Source organism: Quercus robur, chromosome 6 (assembly GCF_932294415.1).
Source record: "Quercus robur chromosome 6, dhQueRobu3.1, whole genome shotgun sequence".
NCBI classification, from domain to species: Eukaryota; Viridiplantae; Streptophyta; class Magnoliopsida; order Fagales; family Fagaceae; genus Quercus; species Quercus robur.
Genome location: NC_065539.1, coordinates 6,139,547 through 6,163,168, shown reverse-complemented (window position 1 = coordinate 6,163,168; position 23,622 = coordinate 6,139,547). Strand labels below are relative to the sequence as shown.

General features: G+C 35.6%; 3 protein-coding genes across 4 annotated transcripts; 1 reads left to right on the top strand and 2 right to left on the bottom strand.

Annotated features, from left to right (window-relative positions):
- Positions 1–85: 85 nt before the first annotated feature.
- Positions 86–394, top strand: LOC126689773 (protein PELPK2-like). Its single transcript, XM_050384952.1, has one exon. It carries the CDS (start codon positions 86–88, stop codon positions 392–394), a length of 309 nt encoding a protein of 102 aa, XP_050240909.1.
- A 4,116-nt stretch (positions 395–4,510) lies between these two features.
- On the bottom strand, positions 4,511–9,089 carry LOC126732463 (uncharacterized). 2 transcript variants are annotated; one of them, XM_050435317.1, is made up of 6 exons: positions 8,743–9,089; positions 8,475–8,516; positions 7,093–7,208; positions 6,832–6,937; positions 6,580–6,633; positions 4,511–5,148 (listed from the first exon to the last, which is right to left on the bottom strand). In XM_050435317.1, the coding sequence occupies exons 1-6, from the start codon at positions 9,007–9,009 to the stop codon at positions 4,891–4,893; spliced, it is 843 nt and encodes a 280-aa protein (XP_050291274.1). In that variant the 5' UTR covers positions 9,010–9,089; the 3' UTR covers positions 4,511–4,890. The 2 variants fall into 2 exon arrangements, with proteins under 2 accessions (XP_050291274.1, XP_050291275.1); XM_050435318.1 differs by having other exon boundaries at positions 4,511–5,170; positions 8,743–9,069.
- A 295-nt stretch (positions 9,090–9,384) lies between these two features.
- LOC126732462 (ubiquitin carboxyl-terminal hydrolase 17-like) lies at positions 9,385–19,158 on the bottom strand. The gene is made up of 12 exons (XM_050435316.1): positions 18,608–19,158; positions 15,722–15,858; positions 14,844–15,631; positions 14,444–14,532; positions 12,761–12,846; positions 12,464–12,626; positions 12,238–12,352; positions 11,950–12,107; positions 11,002–11,086; positions 10,710–10,922; positions 10,170–10,231; positions 9,385–10,069 (listed from the first exon to the last, which is right to left on the bottom strand). The coding sequence occupies exons 1-12, from the start codon at positions 18,877–18,879 to the stop codon at positions 9,487–9,489; spliced, it is 2,751 nt and encodes a 916-aa protein (XP_050291273.1). The 5' UTR covers positions 18,880–19,158; the 3' UTR covers positions 9,385–9,486.
- Between the last annotated feature and the right edge of the window lie 4,464 nt (positions 19,159–23,622).

Below are 23,622 nucleotides of genomic sequence, written 5' to 3'. Positions count from 1 at the left end.
ATGAAAATATAGAAATCTCATTTTCCTATCTCTCCCTCTCTTTCACTATATTTCTTCCCTAAGTTTGAGAAATTTTCATCAAACCATGGCGTTTTCTAATTATTGTTTCCTCCTGTCTTTGGTCCTAGCATTATCACTAGCAACCACAAGCCTTGCAGCGCGCAACATTTTGGACACACCAGCATTGCTAACTCTGCAAACTCAACCAACTCTGCCAAAGCCCACATTGCCAATGACACTACCTGATCAAACCACATTGCCACAATTGCCAAGCACCCAGATACCATCTTTGCCAATTCCAAAATTCCCAGCCATCCCCACAATTCCCGAGTTGACACCCTCCGATGACAACTCCAACCTTCTTCTCCCACTTCCCTTCAATGAGAACCACTAGTCCTTGACATGCCCCACTTTTCCATTCATCTTGGGATGGTTCTTTGTATTACTAGCTTGAAGCATTTTTTCAATGCATGCATTTAAGTTTTTATTCGAGTGATTGGTATTTTACCTGCATGAGTAGGTTCGTGTGTATTTGCTTGTATCAGAGATTATGATGTTTTATTTTCCATTATTCCAGACTCATTATCTTTTAAGTGTCATTCTTATGATTTGCCTAAATGATTATGTATACAATTTCTTTGTTAGTGTGGAGCTTCTCTTAGCATATACTATCTTATCAAACCGCTTCTTCTGGCTCAAAAGGAAACTCAAGATAAAGAATGGTTGCATAAACCACTTAAATTAAACTAAAACGAATAATTAGGGTGTAAAACCTCCCATTTTAACGCAATATTGGCCATGTGATGATGACGAGGAAGATATTAATGGGGATGGATAAATGACAAGTTGATAACATCATAGCAAACATGAAAATGTGTCGTGAACTGTAGAAGCATTCAATTTTTATAAATTTGAATGCAAAGAGCAATTTCCCGTAGAAGTAATATTTGATCATTGATGTAACCACAATCCACAAGAAATGTCTATCTCAAAAAAATATAAATAAATAAAAATTTTATACCATAAGTTATAATGAAATAGGTTTGTTTCCCTTTATGTTTTACTAAAGAGGGGTGTTTATTTCGCACATAATATTGCACACAAAATATATAACAAAAAAAGGAACTCATGTTTATGTACTTTGTGTGCAATAATGTGTGTGCACTGGCAACTAGCTATTACCTTTTTCTAAATAAAGTTTGTTCACAATTCCCCCAACCACATCCCATTAAACTCGTATTGGCTACTCAGATCCTCATGATTGTTCAACACTTTACCCACTGTAAATACTCCTATGGAACTTGGTTTCTTCAATAAGAAAAACATCTACCCAATAGGCCCAACTCTTCAAGTGAACTAGATCCGAAAAACTTCTATCAATCTCTAGGATTTTCTAATCATTGTTTCCTCCCACCTCTGTGTTAGTTCCATATTGTGTATGGTAAGGAATCACCAATGAACGAGGAATATCAGTATTTATAGACTCCTCGTGTCTTTAGGGAATAAATATGTCTATTTACCAAGAGTTACATCTTATCTAAAAAACACATTACTTCTGTAAATAACTAACTCTAACGCTTAATTAATTATGCTGTTGGTTGGTGAAGCAACACTATCTACCAAGTGGGTATTATCATATAGGTAAAGATGCATCATATTATGGTGTGATCACCTATTACTGTTATATACTAAGGGAAAGGCTTCTATCCAGTGGCCAGTTCCACTAGACACGTTAAGATACGGACATGTGTCCGCATCTCAACGTGTCCAATGGAATTGGCCACTAGACACAAGCACAACCCATATACTAACACTTTAATGATAGCATCATCACTCTCAAGCACCAATATAAAGTCTAGCAGCTCGTCACCTTTTGGGCACACCAGCTGCTCCACCCGCAACAATGCCACTGCCTACAATTTTCTCTGCCCAAGGCAACATTGCCTCCGTTACGGACAATACCAACACTACCTAAAGCCACGTTGCCTACCACGCCAACTCTGCCAAATCCCACATTGCCACCATTGCCTAGCACCCAATTTTCACATCTGCCAAAAGCCACATTGCTATTATTATCTGCCGATCCGTTACCAACACTGCCAACCAACCAAATGTCCTAGTTCACATTGCCGCCATTACCAAGTGCACAAGTTTCATCTTTGCCTACAATCCCAACGGTTCCCTAGGCAACATTACCTCCGCTCCCATCTACTCCAATGCCCACCCCAACCACTATCCCAACACTTTTTTCCCTCTTTACACCCCCTTCAAATTGAGCCACTAATGCTGGACCCGTAACATTTATATTCATCTTTCGCCTAGCCTTTTTTTTTTTAATGGTTCAATGCCTTGGAGTCTTCGTAAATAATAGAACCTGCATGGTTCTTATTTGAGTTTGTTTACAGGCTAGACTCTAGCAAGTCCATATATATTTGTTAGTCTTACAGGGTTTCATTTTTCATGCATCATGATTCATGCATTCTTTACTTGTACCAAATTGTAAAAGGCTCTTCTATTGTTTTTTAGTTAGTCGTATCAGCTTGCAAAAGGCTGTTCTATTGTCGATCTTAGTAATGGAAAAATGATCCTATGGTTTGTAATTTGTTACAGTTATATGGTCCTATCTAAATTTAATATTTTATGGATGCGTCCCCAAAGGGGCCTCTCTCTCTCTCTCTCTCTCTCTCTCTCTCTCTCTCTCTCTCTCTCTAATGATGATGAAGAAGAATAAATGTTAGTGAATGGGAGAAGAATGAGATGGGTTCACGTCTCATTCTTCTCCCATCTCTCTCTCTCTGATGATGATGAAGAATAAATGTTAGTGAATGGGAGAAGAATGAGATGGGTTCACGGAACCCATCTCATTCTTCTCCCATTCACTAACATTTATTCCTCATCATCACAGAGAGAGAGAGAGTCCGGTCAGGTTAGAGAAAAAAAAAAATATATATATATATATATATGAGGAACTAATTATTAAAGGTGTTTTTTGGGGTCAAAAGTGATGATGTAATGACACGTGGAAATGGTGTGAAAATAGGTGTGAGATGGGTTGTGGTCACAGATTTATTGTTATAGCATTGCCATTCTCAAGCACTAATACGAGCCTAAACAGCTTGAAAAACTTTTGGACACGACCACAGCACGTCTACAGTTGCTTCCTTTGCCAGGGATGCTGACTCAATATTCTCTACCAAAGCCCCAAGATGCCACTATTGCCAAGCTCCCATCCCAAATACCCTCTTAGCAAACACAGGTAAAAACCACATTGCCACAATTGCCTACTATCCCGTTCCCAACACTGCCAACACACCCAACTCATCCAAAGTCACTTTTACCAAGCAACCAACTCCTGCCCCAGCCAACAGTGCCTAAATACACATTGACACAGTTGCTAACCTACCACATATCCACCAAGAATCTTGTACCTCAATGGCATTACCCAATTCTCCTGAGGATAAGAGTTTGTGTTCAAATCCCCCCTACCCTACCTGATGTAAGCAAAAAAAAAAAAAAAAAAAATCAACCACATACCTATGCTCCCAATTCAATTAGAATCAACTCCACCAAAGTCCACATGGCTGCCACTTCCAAGCAACCAACACCCACTTTCTGCAAGTCCATCTTTGCCAAACATGCCTCAAATCCCCTTCATTCCATCAAAAACAACTTTCCCAATGGTGCTTCAATCTCCTCCATAAGACTAAAAGAAATTTGGCAGAGGTTGATCTGAACCACCGATTATTCATGCCTCATCGCACCCCCCATCAAACTGAAAACTAGCCCTTTTGATGCTACGGTTCTGCCTTTCCTCCAACAATAAATAAATGACCCTTGAATGTGGCAGCCATACAGAGTCTTTTGATCCTGGCTTGTTACTACTATCTAGAATGTCTCAAGTTAGCCTAAGTATACTTGGTAGAGACTGTAAAGAGTCATATTTCACTTTCCCCCTACCTAAAATAAATAACCGAATCACTTGTGATATTGTCATCTAGTCCTCAAAATATTAGATAAGTTGGTTATTTTACTCAAAATGTTGACTTTTTAACTACCCAAACTTAAAATTATGAAGGCCACAAAATACAAGATTAAACAAAACAAATGAGCAAAGACCCCCACCCCCACCCCTTCTCCCTGAGGGTTCTCTCCACACACACCACCCCTCCCCCCCGCCCCCCCACCCCCCCCCCTACCCAAAAAAAAATCGAAGATACCAAAAATAACGGTAATTATCTATGGTAGCCACAGAACATGATCATGGGGGTGGGGGAGACATTATTTAGTACAAACTATAAAACCAGCTCTAAATTCAACCAAACTCAGGATCATGCTTCTATCCTTCCTACAATGCAATGAGCCAACATGCTAAAATTTGCTTTTTTTATGGAAATTATTCATTAATTAAATCAAACATTAAGCTACTAATAGATAATATTAAAACAAACATTCAAAATATAGCGTTCCTCACATTGAAAATGACATAGGAAAAAAAATAAAGAAGTACAAATTGGTCAACCAATCTCAGGTTACAGAGAATACTAATTCAAATCATAAATCAACTTAAAAGTGAGGTTTCTCTGCTGTCTTTTTACTTTATAATTCCTTTCACAGATGTAGGAAGGCACCAATGTGCTGAACAGCATAAAGATCAGCACAGTGCACAGAGTAAACAAATTTACAACGTCAGTAAAATTAGCAACAGGGTATCTGTATGAAATGATGATCATATATACAGTTCTTAAATTTTCAGATCGCCACCACCTCTCAATAATAATTCAAAATTTATCTTAAACATCTACCTGTAATTAATTCTTCTATGAATTTCCCTCAAACAATAAATTAACCAATGGCAGGCTTATCTGCAAATCTGCTGACATATTTTGCACATCATTGGAGCAAGGCAGGAGAAAAAGGGTTGAACATACCAGCTCCTGAAAGTGCTGCCTTGATGACAGGTTCAATAATGTTCACAATGTCCACACCCACATATAAGACATGGCCAAGTCTCTCAGTGTTTATAAAACACCAAATCTCGGCTACAATTGGCTTTGACAGCCTCCTCCAACTTCTCAGCCCGGTCAAAATCAACTTTGAAAGTGACCATGCTGATGCCATCTTTACCAGTATCATAATCCTGTTTGATGTCTTCAATTTGAAAAGATTGTAACTGTAAATACCAAGCACAAGATATGAGTATGCAAACATTAAGTTTAACTTTTCAAAGATGCAAGGTCTCTACTCTCCATTTATGCCATATATTGCCATACCAAAAAAAAAGGTTTCACCAAGGAAAAGCATCTGATAACTTATCAACAAAAAAAAAAAAAGCATTTGATACTTACCACAAAAAATAAATAAATAAATAATAATAATAAAGGACTTCATTTACCATAGCATTTTACATCTGTTCCTTTTAACAGATCAACATCAATTCACCAATTTACGTGGTTCGGCAAATTGCCTACCTCCACAACAACGACGGAGAAATTTCACTATAAAAATAAAGAGATACAATAGTGCACAAGAACACTCTCAAGAAACCCAAATCCCAATTACACCCTAGCACTCTCTCACAGAAACAATAAGAATAGAAGCTGACTGCCTCTCTTTTTCTCTATTTTCTCTTATGCAGCTGCACTTACTAGATTAATAGAATTCTTGATCTCTCTATTCCGTAGAACACAAACCTAATATATGTATTTATATATGTCATAGGCCAGCAACACTAGGAGTTACATTCCTAGTTGTATTCAGTCATACTTGACCGACTTACAAGCAATGGGCCTTGTGGGCTTCAGTGGCAATTCAAGCCACAAATTGAACCCACGTCAACAGTCCTCCTTGTTAGACAAGCTTGAAAGAAAAATGTGATCATAATGGTGGCTCATATTAGAGAAGGTAATCTAGCAAAACTTCCATTCTAAGAGTTCATAATCACATGGTTTGTAACTGTGAATGTTATGTCCAGAATTCAAATAACACAAGATAAGGATCGGTTCAGGTTAAAATAAAGTTCTTAAGTTGAATTCAAATAAAATCATGCAGGAGATTAGCGGATTAGCATTGCATTCATTTCAAATTGTATTTAAATTTAAACAAGAGTTGCATTGTATTTAAATTCAAATAGGATTTGGATCCTATGTTTTGGGAGGTGGTGGTGATAAGGCTATATCCTCATTAGTATTTATGTACGTAGAGGAATATGAATGAAGCAAGCAGAAGATAACCCAAAAAGTATATTCTCCCTCTCAAGTTCATGAAGTTAGTCACCTCGAATCAACTAAGTTATCTTTCAATTATCCCGGTCATAATAGATAGTAAAATAAGAAAAGAGATAGAAGAAGGAGGGCAGTCAAAAGAACTCGGAGTAACAGAGATATTATCAAAATGTTCTGCTAAGATTTTTTCAAGGTATAACTATTTCATTGACAGAGACTTATCATGAAGATCAATAGCAACCAAAAATGTCCTTAAAAGAAGCAAAGAGAAACCTTTTCTTTCCAGATCAGTTTTGTCATATACATAATTCAAACCATGCGAAGGCATAAAAAACTAAGTAATATGATCTCAGATCACCTGATGGTATAGAATGCCCAAAAGATCAAATGGAACCTCCACACCCATTGGAACCTGCAATCATATTCATTCCAATTATTTATCCGAAGAAATTTCCTTTCCCAATGATAAATAGCCTCAAAATTAACTAACAAATTTCCATGACATATCTGTAATTATCTTCACATACTTTTTTAATTAAGTGGAACAGCATGCAGCGGCAATCATAACTCATAAGTAAAGACGCATAAAAACCCCAAAAGAATCCAATACCTTAGATTTCACAACACAAGTTGGGGCATTTCTTAGGCACTCTGATGTAACTCCTCCATAGGCCCTGACCAATCCTCCAGTGCCTAGTTTGATGCCTCCAAAATACCTGGTATTTAATTGAAGGAGCAAAAACAAGATGTGCAACAAAATATAACCAACCTAAGCTTTTGTATATAACACAACTAATTTAAAGCTAAGAATCCACACATGAGAACTCAACATAACAATATGTACTCAGGAAAAAGTCATGGAAATGCTTACCTGATCACAACCACCATAACTCTATCTATTCCTGAAGAAAGAATAGCAGAGTGTATTGGCTTGCCAGCTGTACCCGATGGTTCACCATCATCATTAGACCGATATTGATCTCCAACCTGAGATGCAGAAGAGAACAACATGGGACTAAATTGAGAAAACCATGTCAAAGACGACCTTCTTTAATGGACTCCCATCATCTTCTGCATGGAAGTCTATGCTGTTTAGATTCCAGAAAAATCAGATATGCAATGCATATGGGTCTGAATAGTAAATTGTTAGGAAGTCTACTACCCAACTCTCTTTCCCTTGGAAAACTGTTTGGTAAATTTCCAACAAAGGTTAGTTTCTTCCTTTGGACAGCTGCCTTGGGGAGGATTTTAACTACTGATAATTTGAGGCGTAGAGTTGTTGTGGTTGACTGGTGTTGCATGTGCAGGAGAGATGGGGAGACTATTGATCATTCACTTATGCATTACCCTATAGCTAGAGAGTTGTGGAACATGGTGTTTTCATTATTCAGGGTTCAGTGGGTGATGCCAAGTGGGTTTAAAGAACTTCTAGATACCAACAGGCATAGATCTGTGGTAATCTGGGCTATGACTACAATCCCTCATTGTCTTATGCAGGGTATTTGGCGAGAAAGGAATGCTTGTTCTTTTGAAGGAAGTGAGAGATCAACCCGTGACTTGAAGCTTTCTTTTTTCCACACCTTATTTGAGTGGACAAATGCTTCGGGTGTTTTCACTTTTGTTTCTCTGGTTGATTTGATTGATTATTGTAATTTTCATGCATTGTAGTTTTTATTGCTGCTGTCTTTAGCACACTGCCTGTGTGCTTTGGTTCCTTGTATTATCTTTCTTTTATTCAATGAAGTATTATTTATTTATAAAAAAAATAAAATAAATATAAAAAAAATGTGGCCATAGAAACTTATCAAATAAAGTTTAAACTTATTCCTCCCAATTTTTTCCGACTTTGAACGACGCTTCCACACTCATTCTGAGGACATAAAAACTATAAGTCTAATGTTGAGGGCTGAAACCCTCATCAAGGCCCCCACAAGTTTGCACTAGAAAGAAGAACACGAACAAGTTTATAAACCCACAGGGTGAGGAGGGATCACTCATGTGAAAGTGAAACATAAAAGATTTCACTATCAAACTGCCTTCCTCCTACAAAATACTATAAGGTAACAAGACAAGGTAAACTGTTAAGGATCCATAGCCAACCACAAAAAATTTGAGACAAAGGCTTAGTTTTTTTTTTTTTTTTTTTGAAGCGAAGACGTATTTGTCGTTGTTGTTATTGTTCTGAGAAGCTTAACCCAATTAGGCTTATTATTATTAGCAAAGTAAATTGCATATGATAAAATAATGTAGTACCTTGTACGCCCAGCAGTTGTGAGTAGCACGTGGATCTCGGACCTAAAAATCAATCAAAATATTCAAGCTTATTCTATTAAGCATTCAAAAAGATGAGTAATAAAGAGCATCATCATAAATGAATCAAAGGTGGTAGTATTAGAAAAGAAGCAACATAGGAATCGCGGCATACCATTACCATACCAGTAAAGTAATGTTATTGTTATTATTATAATTGGGCAATTGGTCAAAATGGGTGGGAAGAAAGGAAAGGAAAGGAAAGGAGAACCTGGGAAAGGAAAGAGAAGGCGGATTGCTCGTCGGAGATAGGGCCAGCGATGGCGATGAATTTGCTCTTCTTTATTTCCTTCTCGAAGCTTACTCTCTCTTTGATGGTCGTGAACGCACCTGCACCCTTGCTACTACTGCTCGCAGTCACCATCGCTCTCTTTGCTCCGACCAGAGCCACCAGTGAGGCTGAGATACGGTGGTTTAACTTCTGGTAGTGGTAATAATAACTGGGTGCTGTTATTGATGAAATTGATAGTAGTGGCATTTGTTTTTGTTTTCTCACTTCTTTTCTTTGTATTTGTATTTGGGTTTGGGTTTGATTATTATTTTATTATCGGCTAGAAAAATGACTTACTTGACGACCCACCAGTTTCACAATTTTTTTTTTTAATCTTTTTCCCTCTTATCTTTTCCGTGTTGTTTATTTTTTTCCCATATATAATTATATACCTCTCATTCTTAATCCTTTTTTTCAGTCGATATTTGTTAATATGATAAGTTATGATCCAAGAAAAATATTTTTAAATAAATTATCCCTCCTCTCTTGTAAGAGGAGACCTGAAAAATTAAAAATTCAAGCCAAAAGAAAAGGTAAGTATCATATATATATATATATAAAGAAAAAGTAAAGATCAAAGACTTGGAGAACAGGGAATGGGGAGCTAAGAATAAATGATTGATATTTTTTTTTTCCCTTAATAACATAAATGACAACGCTTACTTTCATCTCACAACTCAAACCTCAATAAAACGTTTGAGCTGATCTATCACCACTTGCTCTTCTCAATGGTACACCAGAATTTACAACAGAAGGGTTAGCAAAGGCAAATTGCCCAAAGTCAGTGTCCCTACTAGTACTACTACAACCTAACTGGCTGCAAGACTTTCTACGGTGTCTAGTTGTGTCAGTATACAAAATTGCAGAGTTTCCATCCCCATTCCAGCCGTTCCGTCGGGATGCTTGCCTCCAATCGTAATTGTCCACTTCTGGATCTGCATCGAAGTCTTCATAGGAGGAAGATGGAACCGAGTCTGATGAGAGCCCATAGTTGTTATACCAACTGGGTCCCACTTCACCAAATATGTAATCAGACAAGTCTCCTGTGCTGGCAGAGTCTTTGATGCTTGCTGTGCTGCAAGAGCTTGCGTCTGAGCAGCTGAAAAGGGAGGAACTCTCGCTCGATGAATCAATAGCAGAAATTCTTTGCATCGAATGGATTCTCCAATCGTCTGGTTGGAATGATTGATTGTTGTGTCTCGCAGGCTTCTGATGTGTTACCGACTGTGTCTTTAAACTTCTGCCTTTACACACTCGTGGATAGCGCCTAGTAATAAAATAATAGTGTAACATTTTGAAAATGATGTCTATTCTGAAAGAAAAATAAAAAATATAAATATGCAAGTTGTGCTCCACAGACATGTTACCTAGCGTAGAGAAGCATGTACGCCCCCTCTAACAAGACCCTCTCCAATTCCACAGGTTCCACCTACATAAAAAAAACGGTGCCCAATCGGTCTAAAATTACGAATAGAACTCAAGCCAGTCATTCTAAATATCATCTAGCATTAGATATTATAATCAAGAATACATGCATTAACTAAAGCACCCATAAAAACACAATTACCCACAGACACAACTGTCTATGAAGTTCTCATCCAAAAGAATGATCCACAAGATGGAAAAATGTAAGCATATTCGTACGTTATGGAATGAACATCAGCAACAAAGATTTCAATTCAGAACATAATGATAGATTGCCTCTTTCATCTGAGATGCAAACAGATTTTGGCAGTTAAAATCCAGAAAGCTCTGAAAACCCCTCGGTTCAATAGAACTTAAGGTCCCTCATTTCGCCGAACCCAAAAGAAGAGAGAGATTCAAAGAAGAAGCATATATAAAAGAAAAAGTCAGGAACCCAACTTGATAATATATGTATTGATACTAAAAATAGACAGAGAACTTACTGTGCTATCATCTATCCTGAACCACTCCCCATTGAAATTCTTTACATAACACACATAGTGACCCGAATATGCAGCATCCATGATATCCAAATGAACCACTACTGCATAAAGACTGTACAAAGGAGAATTATCATTTATTCCACTTATATACGGGGCCATGTTGAGGACCTCAGGAAACTGAATTGATTTGTTTAACTTCTCAAAGTTACCAGACTGCAAGGGATTGAAGAAAAAACATTAGAACTAAAAATAGCATGAAGTACCAAAAAGAAATTAATAATCACAAACTTACTCGAAATCGCTTCAACACAATCGTTAAAATATTTGGCGCCTCCAATATTGTCAACTTCTTTTTGGCCCTCTCATAAGATTTACATCTAGATTAAACCAGTAAAAAGAAGTCAAATGATCAAACTTATAAATAAAATTAATGCACATAATCAGAGGATTCAACCAGAAAATAGAGAAAAGAAAAAATATTTTAAAACTAAGTTACAAAGATGGTTCAAATTATTGACATAAATCTAAGCTTCACTCTTCACAACTCATAATCAATTGCTAAAAAGTGTGACATAGATTAAATTACAGAAACCATAACGAACAAGTTTGGCTCAGTTTGTTCTAGTTATTGGTCTCAAGTTCAAAACTTAGTATGATGTTCTAACAGTGTAATTACCCCACCCCACCCACACCCCAAAAAGAAAAAGAAAGAGAGAGAGAGGATAACAATCACATGAGGTCTGAACCAACAACCTAACCCTCCACCTTGCTCTTACAAAGTGAGGAGATGTTATCTCAGCTAGAGCTCATTGGCATCCTATAAAAACATTCTATAAGTCTCCATAAAAGCTTCTAAACTACCTGGAAAACAAAAACTCAAACAAAGGTGTTGGCCATAGAAAATAAAATAATGTGCCTGACCATCTAGCAAAAAAAAACCAACTTCCTCACTCCAACGTCTTCAACCTCCAACCAAAGAAGAAACCAAAAGAAAAGGGAGAAAATAAACCACAGTTGCAGACCACAATATTGGTGTTGGGAATGGCGATAAAAGGTCTAACAAGGCAAATAAGGCAATACAGGAGTTCTCTTGTTACAGGAAAAATAAGTACTCAAATCAGTGTGTGAAAGCATAATCAGTACAAAGATAAACTGAGCAGAAGACACTACAGGACTTTTCTTGTTAAAATAAAAGTGAGCATTATGAGCATTTGATCCAAATGCGTGCACATGAACCAACCTGCCGCAATAGTACTTGTTCTCTCGGTCCAAGATTTCAGTAGCTGTAAATTGAGCAAGAGCCTCTTCAAGAGTTCCAATGTCCCCATCTATCTCAACAGTAAGATCCATCATCCGCTCATATTGCTCAGATTTGGCAAAGCACTTCATGCACTTTATCTGAGAATCCCAGTCATGGCAGTTCAAAACAGGAATTATTACCAACACCAGAATGACTTGTACTATAGTAAGAAGACAATCAATTATTTAAGTGCATGAGCCTATGTGAAATATCAAAATAAGGAAGAACCTTAGATCGAAGGTAACCCCCAAAAGTCAGGCCAACTAAAGTTGTTTCTTGTGCCACTGGACCCTCAGCCCCAGCTCCCTTAAGGCAGACAGATTGCATTGTATCAACAGCATACCTGTCATCTTAGTAACTGATCATGTGGTACGCATTTGAGGAGCAGAAAAAAGGAAAAAAGATCACATTAAAATTTATAAATACAACTGGTCAAGTTTTTAACTTGGCTAACCTCAAAAATTCATGGGCATCTTCTTCCCTCCCATGTCCAAGATGACTTCCAATTTTATGTATTTTGGATAGTATCCCAATGGGAGACAACGGGGAATAGCCTTCTTTTGCCTTCTGAATTAGACATTCAAACTCACAAATAAAACACCATCCCTTCTTTCGGCCTGGGAAAGAGACAAACATTGTATAATGAGAGAGACATTATGCACATTATCCTAATAGTTTTTTTTTGATAACTACAAAGTCCTAATAATTGAACAAGTCATAAGCCCACAGTAGATCATGAAGAGAAACTTGCATGATTTAGAATGAAGCCCTTGAAGAAGATAAGTAGTAAGAGGCCGAGTATATGCCAAGCATTGGAGCACAGCATTAGCATAACAGCTGCAAAAAAGAAAAGTTTATAGTTAGAAAAAGTATTAATGAATAAAAATAAAATGCTTTCAGAAGTAACAGCACAGATATTCAGAGAGAGAAAGAAGCAAAGGATGTTTCTGTGTTCTTATTATACATTGCATGGAATAGAAAACGACGGCATAAAACTCCACACTGAGAAGAGGCAGAAAGAACAGCACTAGCAGCGGAAGCAGAAGTGAGAGAATATGGATATGGGTAATTAGATGACAACTCTTCTTTACCCCTTTTTTTAGCTAGTATCTTTACGTATATATAACTGCTGTTCAATTGTAGCCATAACATACTTACCTTTTTTTTATAAGTAATAAAAAATATATTATAAAAAGAAGAAAGGTGTCACCTAAGTATAGAGGGAGCATACAGCCATAACATACTTACTATCTATAGCTTTGGGCAAAATTATGATAATTACAATTTAGGCTTTGAGGCTTATGCCCAGCTAGGAAGCACAGGTGCAGATTCGGGTTTGGGTGCAGGGGCGGTGCGGCGACTCAGCAATTTTTGAAAAAGTAAGGTGTGGGTGCGGCAGGATACATTTTTTAATATATTATTAAATATATTTTTATTTACAAATTATTAAATATAATTTCATATAATGGTAAACATATACCAATTTAAGTGCAATAATAACTACAAATAATTCAGTAATTTCAATTTAAGTTATTTAACCTATAAATAATTTGACAAATATTTAATAAGATAATAACTAAATAAGAAATCAACTCAAGTTTATTTTTATTTTTATTTTTTTAACATGTGTTTCAGGTAGTTTCTTAGCCAGTTTCGGCGGATTTCGGCCAGTTTCAGCCCAAATCGGCCCAAATCAGCGCGAATCAACCCAAATCAATCTGAGAACCAAAAAAAAAAAAAAAAAAAAGTGGCAGATCAGCACATCGACGCAAGTCAGGTGCAGGTGCAGTGGCCCTAAAGCCACACCCGTGCTTCCCAGATGCCCAGCCTCCTAGAGATACATAAAAGTCACCCCTGCCTCTTACCCATTTTAACTCTGAGCTATATAAAAAATTTCCCCAAGGAAAGTAATATACCTTACTAAGCAAATTGATGAGAATTTTAAAAAAGGAGAAAAAGAAAAGAGAGAACATGAGGACATCAAAAGACAAAACAGTACTGTTGTAGGTGAGAGTATCCAAGTATTATCATTGCCTTATAGGCAATCTCTCCAGTTTAAACTCTACTATCTATATCTAAAAGGTAGTAGAATGTAGACCTTTGTTAAAATGATACTAACAATACAATAAAATTAAAAATAAAATGGTTAATTATATAAAGATTTCAAAACGAAACCTAAAGGCAATAATAAGGAAGTAGATTATAAGCTTAGTTCATCATATATTACAGACACATGAGTCATTCTCGCAGTATTCTTTTCATGTAATTTATTTTTACCAACGAAATTTTAAATTAAGGAGACATGAAGTGATTGGGGAAATAGGATGGAATTTTTAAAAATAACAATAATAATAATAACACATTATACAAGAAAGATATTATTCTTCTCCATAAATTTAGCAGCCTTATAATCCAAAGCTGTAAAGTTTATTACCTGTTCCCACAATTTGTAAGGCCGAATGGACGTAGTTCCACCTTATCATCACAGTAAAGTTTCGTGAAAAGTTCGTATGGAAAGACTATCTGTCAAAACAAAACCAATTTTTGGAAAATAATCAATACAAGTAATAACACAGAAAATATTGAGGCAGCTATCAAAGGACAGATAGTCATGAGTCCCACCATGGGGTGATCAAAATGATTATCCATGTTTACTTTTAATCACATGACCTATTTAATAATCATATGATTTCCTGAATGATTCAATGAGTCATGTAATTAAAATACATGGGGAGTCATTTGACTTTCCATATACTGGATTAAGGGAAATTTCCCAAACTGTTTGCAAAAACCAATTATCCTATCAAGAATAAATAAATCATTTTTGTAACCACCTTGCAATTGTTCTTTCCACCAATCTCGTTGCCATGATCTAAAAGATTAGGCTTTGACTCTTTGGAGGCTTTAAACTGCTGTACAACTTTTCGCACAGATGTTTTCAAGCCATTACGAACATTCTGTGGCAAGCTTGGGATGCTACCAACTTTTGCAGGTAAGGCATGATAAGCTTCAATTTTTGCAGACTTGGGATGGGAAATTGACTGTCCTCCAATGGCTGAAGATGGACGATCATTAGGAGCATTAGAGGACAAAGACTTCACTTCTTTACGCTTAAATAATTCAGAATCATCTTTCCCATCATCAGCTACAGAATCCGACCCCGATGGTGAGCACCTAAATTTAGAAGCATCTGCAGCTAATTTTCCAGCCGAAGTGGATCCTGTGGTGGGCTTACTATTGCCAAAAATTTTTGGCTTAACATCATTAGTTATAACTGGAGCAGGCTTAGAAAAATGTGATTTGAAGTCAGCGCTTTCATCAATATGACCAGATTTCTTCTTACTTGATTTACTTGCACAAGAAATACTATCTACATAATTTACCACATTAGTAGACTGTGTGGATAGCACCTTAGTTAGTTCCATCTCATTAGAACTAACAGTTGTACCAACCATATCAGTGGCAACATCATCAGAAAGAGGTTTCTCTAATTCATCATTAGTGCCAGACCTAATGACCTGACTGGAATCTATAGATCGTTTACTTCCAGCACGAGATGGAGAGGAGCCAGCAGACAATGAAGCACTAGGAGACGCGAAACCAGAATGTGGTCCTTTGGTATCTGCAGAAGACCATAGAATATTAACATCATCCATCATTAGTGAAGCGTCAGAAAAAATTTCAGTTTCTTCTTCTATACCAAAATTATTACCATTAATTTCAGACTGTTTTTCCAATATTGATTTCCCATCAAAGTCACCTTCCTCTTCAAACGGTATGGTGGCAATTGGAGGACAACATTCATCTTTGTGACCTTGTCTCCAGTGCAAAATCTGGCACTTGCCAGAACTACAACCAAAAAAATAGGCAAATTTGAAAGTGAATAACTATCCTAGCAGTACCCAAGGGGGCAAAATAATAATCATAACAAACACAAACTTACAGCCAGTAGACAACCAAAATCAAATAGTGAAACATACAGTAAGAGATCACAAAAGCCTGACATAGAGCTATTTTTTAAAATTCCACAGTTACACCATACAATTGAAAAGTTTAAGAGCCAGTGATGTGTAGCTAACAAATCTTAGAAGAATAGAGATCCATCTGAGCAGTTTGAATGATCCATGCTAACCATCACAACATTGTTAAGTTTAAATTAAAGAAGAAAAACTTCTGCAAGAACATACTTCCACTACATATCATTTTATGTGTGTGTGTGTGTGCGCATGCATGTGTCTGACAAGCCAAAAAAAGATAATAGTTTCCCTCGGGCTGACAATTATACCCCACCTACCAGACAACCAAGACCCCCCTCCCCAACACCCAAAAAAAAAAAAAAAAGACAAAAGACAAAAAACATAAACATTAAACCAAGTAAATAGATAAAACTCATTTTCCTTAATAATAATATCCCCTAAAAGAATATAGAAACAACTTTACAACCACAGACACTGGTTCACAAACACAATTCCTTGGAAAACACTAATGTAATCAAGCATAATCAAACAACCAGATTACCAAAGAATTTAATTATAATCAATATTCATCTAACAGCTCAAATGGAAATGACAGAAGAAATTCACCAAAACAAAATCCAATATCATCATCAAAGAATGCATGATGATATTACTTTTAGTTAAGCAATATCATCACATTTCTCTTTGTAAACTTTTTCGCTCAACTGTCAAAAGCCCACGCATCACAGAAAAGCAACAAGAAAGTATATAAATTTGATTGTGGGTAAATAAATCACAGAGCAAATCAAATTAATCAATTAATACAATAGCATCTGCTCTCTGAAGAAAGAAAGCATGTAATTACGACTCTATACTGTTTTAGTTTGGTACGGTGATAAAATTAGATTGACCAACCAAAATATAAGGAGGCATTGCCGACTATCTTGGCCCAGGAATATCAATAGTTTATTCTGCCCAATTGAATCTGCTAAAGTTTCAAGTTTCCATAGCAACAATGTATATTACACAGTATGTTTGGATGGATGGGGAGGAAAGGATAGAGGGAAAGGAGATGAAGGGGTTTAATTTACCTTGGATGTTTTTTAAAGGGAGGGGGAAAGAGTTGGGGGCATTCTTACCCCTCCAAACCACTCATTTTTAATTCCCCCAAGTTGAAAGAGTTTGGAAGGGGAGGGGTTCCACTTGTATTAAATTTTTATTTTGTCCATTTATAACTATTTCATTAAATTGAACAAAAAAGAGAGGTATGATTGTCAATTTATATGATGTCTTTTCATTTCTTCAAACAAAGGGGGATAAAAAAGAGAGGTATGACTGTCAATTTATATGATGTCTTTTCATTTCTTCAAACAAAGGCGGATATCTATCCCCCCCCCCCCAACTTAATTTTTAAAACATCCAAACAAGAGGAAAGGACAACCCTACTCTCCCTCTCTTCTCCTTCTCCCTCATACCCTCTACTCTCCTTCCAAATGCACAAAAAGATGCTAAGACCACGTGGACATATGATCTAAGGAGTAAGAATAGTTACCAAACAACGTTAATCTAAGATAGAGAAATGCATCAACAAAAGACATCCCTCCGTCTTCACTAATCTTAGGTTTGGGTTGATAGCAAAGTTCTGAGGATCTCCAATAGTCAAGAAAATACATCCTCAGAAAGCCCAAGTGAGTTATTTGACCTAATATTACAGCACAAGGAAAGTAACTAAATTCTTGCTGGTTTTCAATCTCACACTCCTAAATGAAATAGACCTTTCGGATAGTAAATGCTACATCCTCAACATACGCATCCACCAGAATATTATCAAAAACACTAGTGCACTTGATTCTACTTGTATCTGATTCGTGTCTACCAGAATATTATGTAAAACACCACTGCAACTTTTTTTTTTGATAGGTATAAGACACTAGTGCACTTGATTGTACTTGTATGTGATTTGTGACAATGCGGGGACTTAACATATAGCTAGAACATTGGGTACAGCTTTATACCCAAAATGAGTTTGACTGTACTTAATGATTTAACCTTACTACAATTCTGCCCTCTTTTGAAAAGTACTAAAAGAAATTAATAACAAACACCTCATCACACAGACTGCAAGTCCGATTGAAGAAGAGGATAGTTTAACGGCACCATCAATCACAAAACTTGATTCCATCATGACCACAGTAATTAGATAAGTGGCTGGAGCTCATAAGCATAAGCCTCAAGCTCACCCCAAATGAAACACATTTCTAACCCACAATAACAAACAAGGTTGGACGAGGAATTTCTAAACCCATGTAAAGAATGCTCGATGTGCACCGGTAATTCAATGTCTTCACGAATATTATCCCTCTAGACTGCTAACAAATTAACTTCTTAGACAGTATGCATTGTATTTGTCCCATCCCTAAATGGTAATATCACCCACACCCATCTCAAAATGAAGAGATTCTTTGTCAAATAATGCAACAAACAAGATTCCATTACTAAAATCATAGCATTTCCTAAAGTTCTAATCTTTCATTGCCTTTCAATCACTTCAACAATCAAAGTAAGGAATACGAAAAGAGTACAATAGAAGCAACCAAGCACAAATTACCAAAATTAACAACAAAAATTCCAAAAGTACGAACCAGTATCTAGCGAGCTTGCACTGAGAGCAGCGCATAGTGGTGGGACTATAGCACACAGCACACTGGTATTGCCCTACGACTGAAACTGGTCCGTACTGAACAGTAGCTTGGACCTCGGCCATGGCGGCCTCTTCGGAGGCCATAGCCACAAGCCTCATGATCTCCTCCTTCTTCGCTTCCGCATCCTTCCACTTGTGGCGAATCAGCACACCGACAAAGAAGATTAGGGTTAAGAGCACGATCTCAAACCCTAAGATTCCGGAGACCAGCATTGGCCTTATCCGGCGCCGAGAATCAATCCAGAACAGAGAAACCCTAGGATTGTGATTTTGCTATACATAGATTTCGCGACGGCGGCGGTGGCGGTGGTGGTTTTGGACCCGTAAAGGATGAAGCGGTCGGTGTTGGTGGTGGAGGTGGAGGGCAAAAATGGAATTTCAGGTGGGATTGGTGATGGTAGTCATGACGATTAGCATAATTATTAAAAAAGGAGAGAGAAAGAAAGAGAGGGAATGAATGGAGTGAGTAAGTGAATGAATGAATGATGTGCGATTTTTTGTCGTCTGATTTTACTACTAGCGAAAACGTCTCAATTGCTAGTACTATTTTGTCGCGTGTGTGTTACTGTGTGGTTTTTCTTTTTCTTCTTTTTTTTTTTTTTTTCTTCCTTGCACGTGACCGAAAAAAGTTCGTAAACTAGTCTACGTCATTTGTCTACCATTTCGTTAAAGGGACTACACTTGTTTAAAATTTTTTAGTCAATCTATGATAAAAATATATATATTTATTAAACTAACTAACTAATTTTAAACAAGTGAAGGTTTTTTAGTAGATTTGTAGACAAATAGTGAACAAGCAAGGACGGACTTAAGATTTTAAGCTAGGGAAGCTGAAGTATAAAGGAAAAACTCCAAATAAGCATCCATATAGTATTTAAAAATTATAAATACTCAAAATCGTTGTTTCGAAATACGTTAAGATGCAATTATTTACCAACAAAAATAAAATAATGTTTTTTTTAATACTAGACTAGTTAGGATTTTTTTTTTTTTTTTTAAGTTAGAGCATTTACAATGGTGGTGCTAAAAATTTTAGTTTTTAGCACTCAGAAATGTACTTTATCTATTTTACTACCTCACTTTACTATACACTCAATATCAAATGTTTTTTTTTCATCGCTTCATTTAAAATAATATAAACAACTCATTAAAATAATAAAAGAAGAGATAGAATTTGAGTTTTTTAATTGAAGGAAGAGATATAATCTTAATAAAATATTGTATTTTTTGGTTCTTTAGTGGTAAAATAGATTTTTTTTTTTTTTTTTTTTTTTGCTAAAATACAATCATGTGAATATTTTTATTGTTTTTGTTAAATTCTTGAGTTGAATAGTTGCTATTTAGGTGAGACTAGCTAAACTTATAGAGAAAAAGGGGCTATGATTTTGAAAGGAGCCAAACTATAAAAATAACATATATAATAACTAAAACAAAAAAATATTTTGGACCTGGGGGCTCGAGCTTGGGGCCCATCTGGGTCCGTGCCGTGAATAAGAGACATAATCTACTATCGTATAAATTTCTTTACGTGCTGGTATGTCTTTAATCTTTTAGTTTAGTTGTTTCTTGAAATTAGTTTTGGTCAAAGATGTTTCTTAGAATTTTTATTGATATTTCTTCTTTTGGGTGAGTGCAAATTTTGACAACGAAGTGTGAAAAGTTTTATATTCTTTTGAATTAAGACACGAGAGAATATTATTTGAAACATTTTGCCACGCAAAGCTTTAAAAATGGAAACCAATTATTGTATTACATAATTGCTGCCAAAAAGTTTAAAAATCAAAATATGTAGTTGATGATGCAAAGAATTAACGGTCACATGACTCACATGTCTTAATGAGTTTTGAAAAAACCTGCAGTAGTAAAAGATTACACATAAATTCAGAGTGACACTATTGTGTTGCCGACAAAAACTTATTTGATACTTACTTAAATTAACCCTTCAAATTATATATGTTGTGCGCACTGTTTTTGGGATTTTTTTTCATACCTTGGCACAAGCAACATTTGTTGCTTATATAGGCCATTGGCTATTACTCCATGATTTTAACCATATCCTATTATGTGGGTCATATAGTGAGTTTGGGTGAAAATTGAAGGTACACATCCGGGCGTGCATTCACCATTAACGTGACATTGCATGTTTCGAACACATGCCCCTAATTCTCACTCTTCTAAATGGAGTTGGATTGTCTAGAACTTGCTTTATCAGTTTATCTTCATCTTTATCTTTCTCATTCATCCTTACTTTGGATGAGGAATCGGTTTTGTTTGAAAGATTTATTGGACAATGTAGATCCCATTAGTTATAATTTTTTTCAATTCTATGAAAGGATTTAAAGCTTTGATGTTTCTTTAAAAATGGATATTATGGAAATTTTTTTTTTTTTAATTGCGTTATTGATGTCATTTTTAGTGACTATATTCCTCTATATACTAACGGGTTTCAAGGAACCATTTTTCTATAATTACACACCTTTTTGAAAAATTTCTGTAAGGACTCAAAAAATAAAGGTCCAAGCCCACTTAAATCAATGGTATCTTGTCCTTCAAATCAATCTCAAACAATAGAATTTTTTGAAGAGAGTGAGAAACTAATTCAAGTGCAACTTTAAACTAAGTCCAAGTTTAAGGCCGAATGATCCAAAGTAACAGATAGACATAATTTAAACAGCAATTGGGTATAATGACCTCCTCGGGCAAGTCCGAGGATCAATCTCTTATATATAACTATAGTTCAAGTTTTACACCAAGCTATTCATTGTTCTCTTTTATGTTCTATTGGTCCTAAAAAATGTTCATCCCCCTTTTTTATGGGGGATTCCCTTTCCTTTTATATCACTCTCCCATGCATCCCAACCCTCTATCTGTATGTATCAAGGCATTTCTCATGATACTTGTCCCATTAAGACTCTGCTAAAGGTGGTAGAAAGAGCCGTTAGTTGTGAAGTTATTGTTCAAGAGTCATTTCCACATTAATACAGCTAATAAGGTTGGTGTAGGGCATTGAATGCAGAGGTGAGAGATATATCCTTCAGGAAACTTCCTCCCACCATCCTTTTTCCCACTGTTATATCTTCCCCTTCTTTTGGGCCTTCACAAGATACCAATTGTACTGATTCTCTTACTCTCCTTGAATGGGTGAAGTCCTAGGAGCTCGTTTACCCTTCTGGGCCTAGATTAGGTAAGTTAATCCTCGGTTTAGTACTCCTTGGTCCTCAGATCCCAAACAATTTTCATGCAAGTTCTATTGCTTGTTTTATTAATCTTAAAACATAATCTCCGCATATACGTACACAATTGGATCTTAGAAATGAAAAAAAAAAAAAAATTAAATTTGTTTATAAAGCAAAATAAACTAACAATACCAAAAATAAGTTATCTTATACAAATATTTTTTAACTAACAATGATGTCCAGAGATCTTCAAGCACTTGATTAATCCTCCACATATATGTAATCATCCTATTCAAACACAAAGTATGAAAAGTTTTGATATTACAATAGGATTGTACCACCTTTTTAATCGAAGTCCTGTGTTACAATTTTCATGGGAGTTCTAAAAATTTGAAATCACATTATTAAATTATCAATAATCCATTATATTATTTTCTTTGATTTTAACTTTTAAAATGTCATGTTATTTAACTTATGAGAAAAAGAAATATGTGTGGTAATTGATTCAATTCGATTTGTTACGCCGCATCTCTTTGTAGTCATCGAATAATCAATACAATTTTTTTATTTTTTTAAGATTTGACTTCCTCATTTTTATTCGATTTTATAGACTCAAATTGCTTTTTTTTTTTTTTTTAATAATTTGATAATTATAATAGAAAGGGGAGATTTAAATCATAAACATTTTCTGAAAATACTAGGAGGTTTCATATGAGATACAAAACTTTTTAAATAACTAATAAAATTAAAGGTAAACTATGTATTTGGTCCCTATCCTATACACCATATTTTAATTTGGTCCCTAACCTTTTAATTGTGTCAATTTGGTCATTACCATTTCAGTACCGTGTCAATTTAGTCCTTACTGTTAATTTTTAGATGAAAATTGATAACGCGTCTAATGGCCAAAATAAAAAATTAGCTTTCATTGATGTGACAATACAATAAAATTTTATTTTTACCTTTTAACATGTTATCAATTTTCATCCAAGATATAACAATAAGGATTAAATTGACACAACATTGAAAGGTTAGGGACCAAATTGACACAATTAAAATATTAAGGACCAAATTGAAATATGCTGTAAAGGATAGGGACCAAATATGTAGTTTACCCTAAAGTTAAAGTAAATAATAAAATAAATTAGTGCTTCTTAGTTTTTTTTTTTTTTTTTTTTATGGGAAGTGCTTCTTAGTCGTGATTACAATTGATATGAATATCATTAAGGACAAAAGCAAATAAAAAGCTAAATAAAGGGGGAAAACAATAATTACAAGGCTGAGTGGGATTTTTTGTATTATTAGATACTTCATTCTTCACACAATTTACAATATTGGTTTTAAATGACCTGGTTATTTTATTTGCCTAAGAAGTTCGGAATTTCTCACTCAATCTTTGGGAAAATTATTGTGTACTCCCAGAATATCATAAATGTGTACTTTTTCCTCTCACATGAATAAAGAGTCTCACGAATTAAATTCATGGTAAGACTTACCATTCATATAAGAGGAAAACAACGTATTCATGGTACTTCAGAAGTCCTTAATAATTTTCTCAATCTTTGAAGAAGACTCAGAGCTTGTCATAAATACTCTTCACTCAAGTGATAAGTCTCACTTTTCCTTTGGTCATTTAATTAAAGACATTATATCTTTGGCTAGCTCTCTTCAAAACTACTATCTCTTATTTTTATAGAAAAGGTAATGCCGTATAGCACATGCATTGGCCAGGCAAGCAATATTTTATTTTTTCGTTGTTAGTCTAGATGGATAAAGTTAC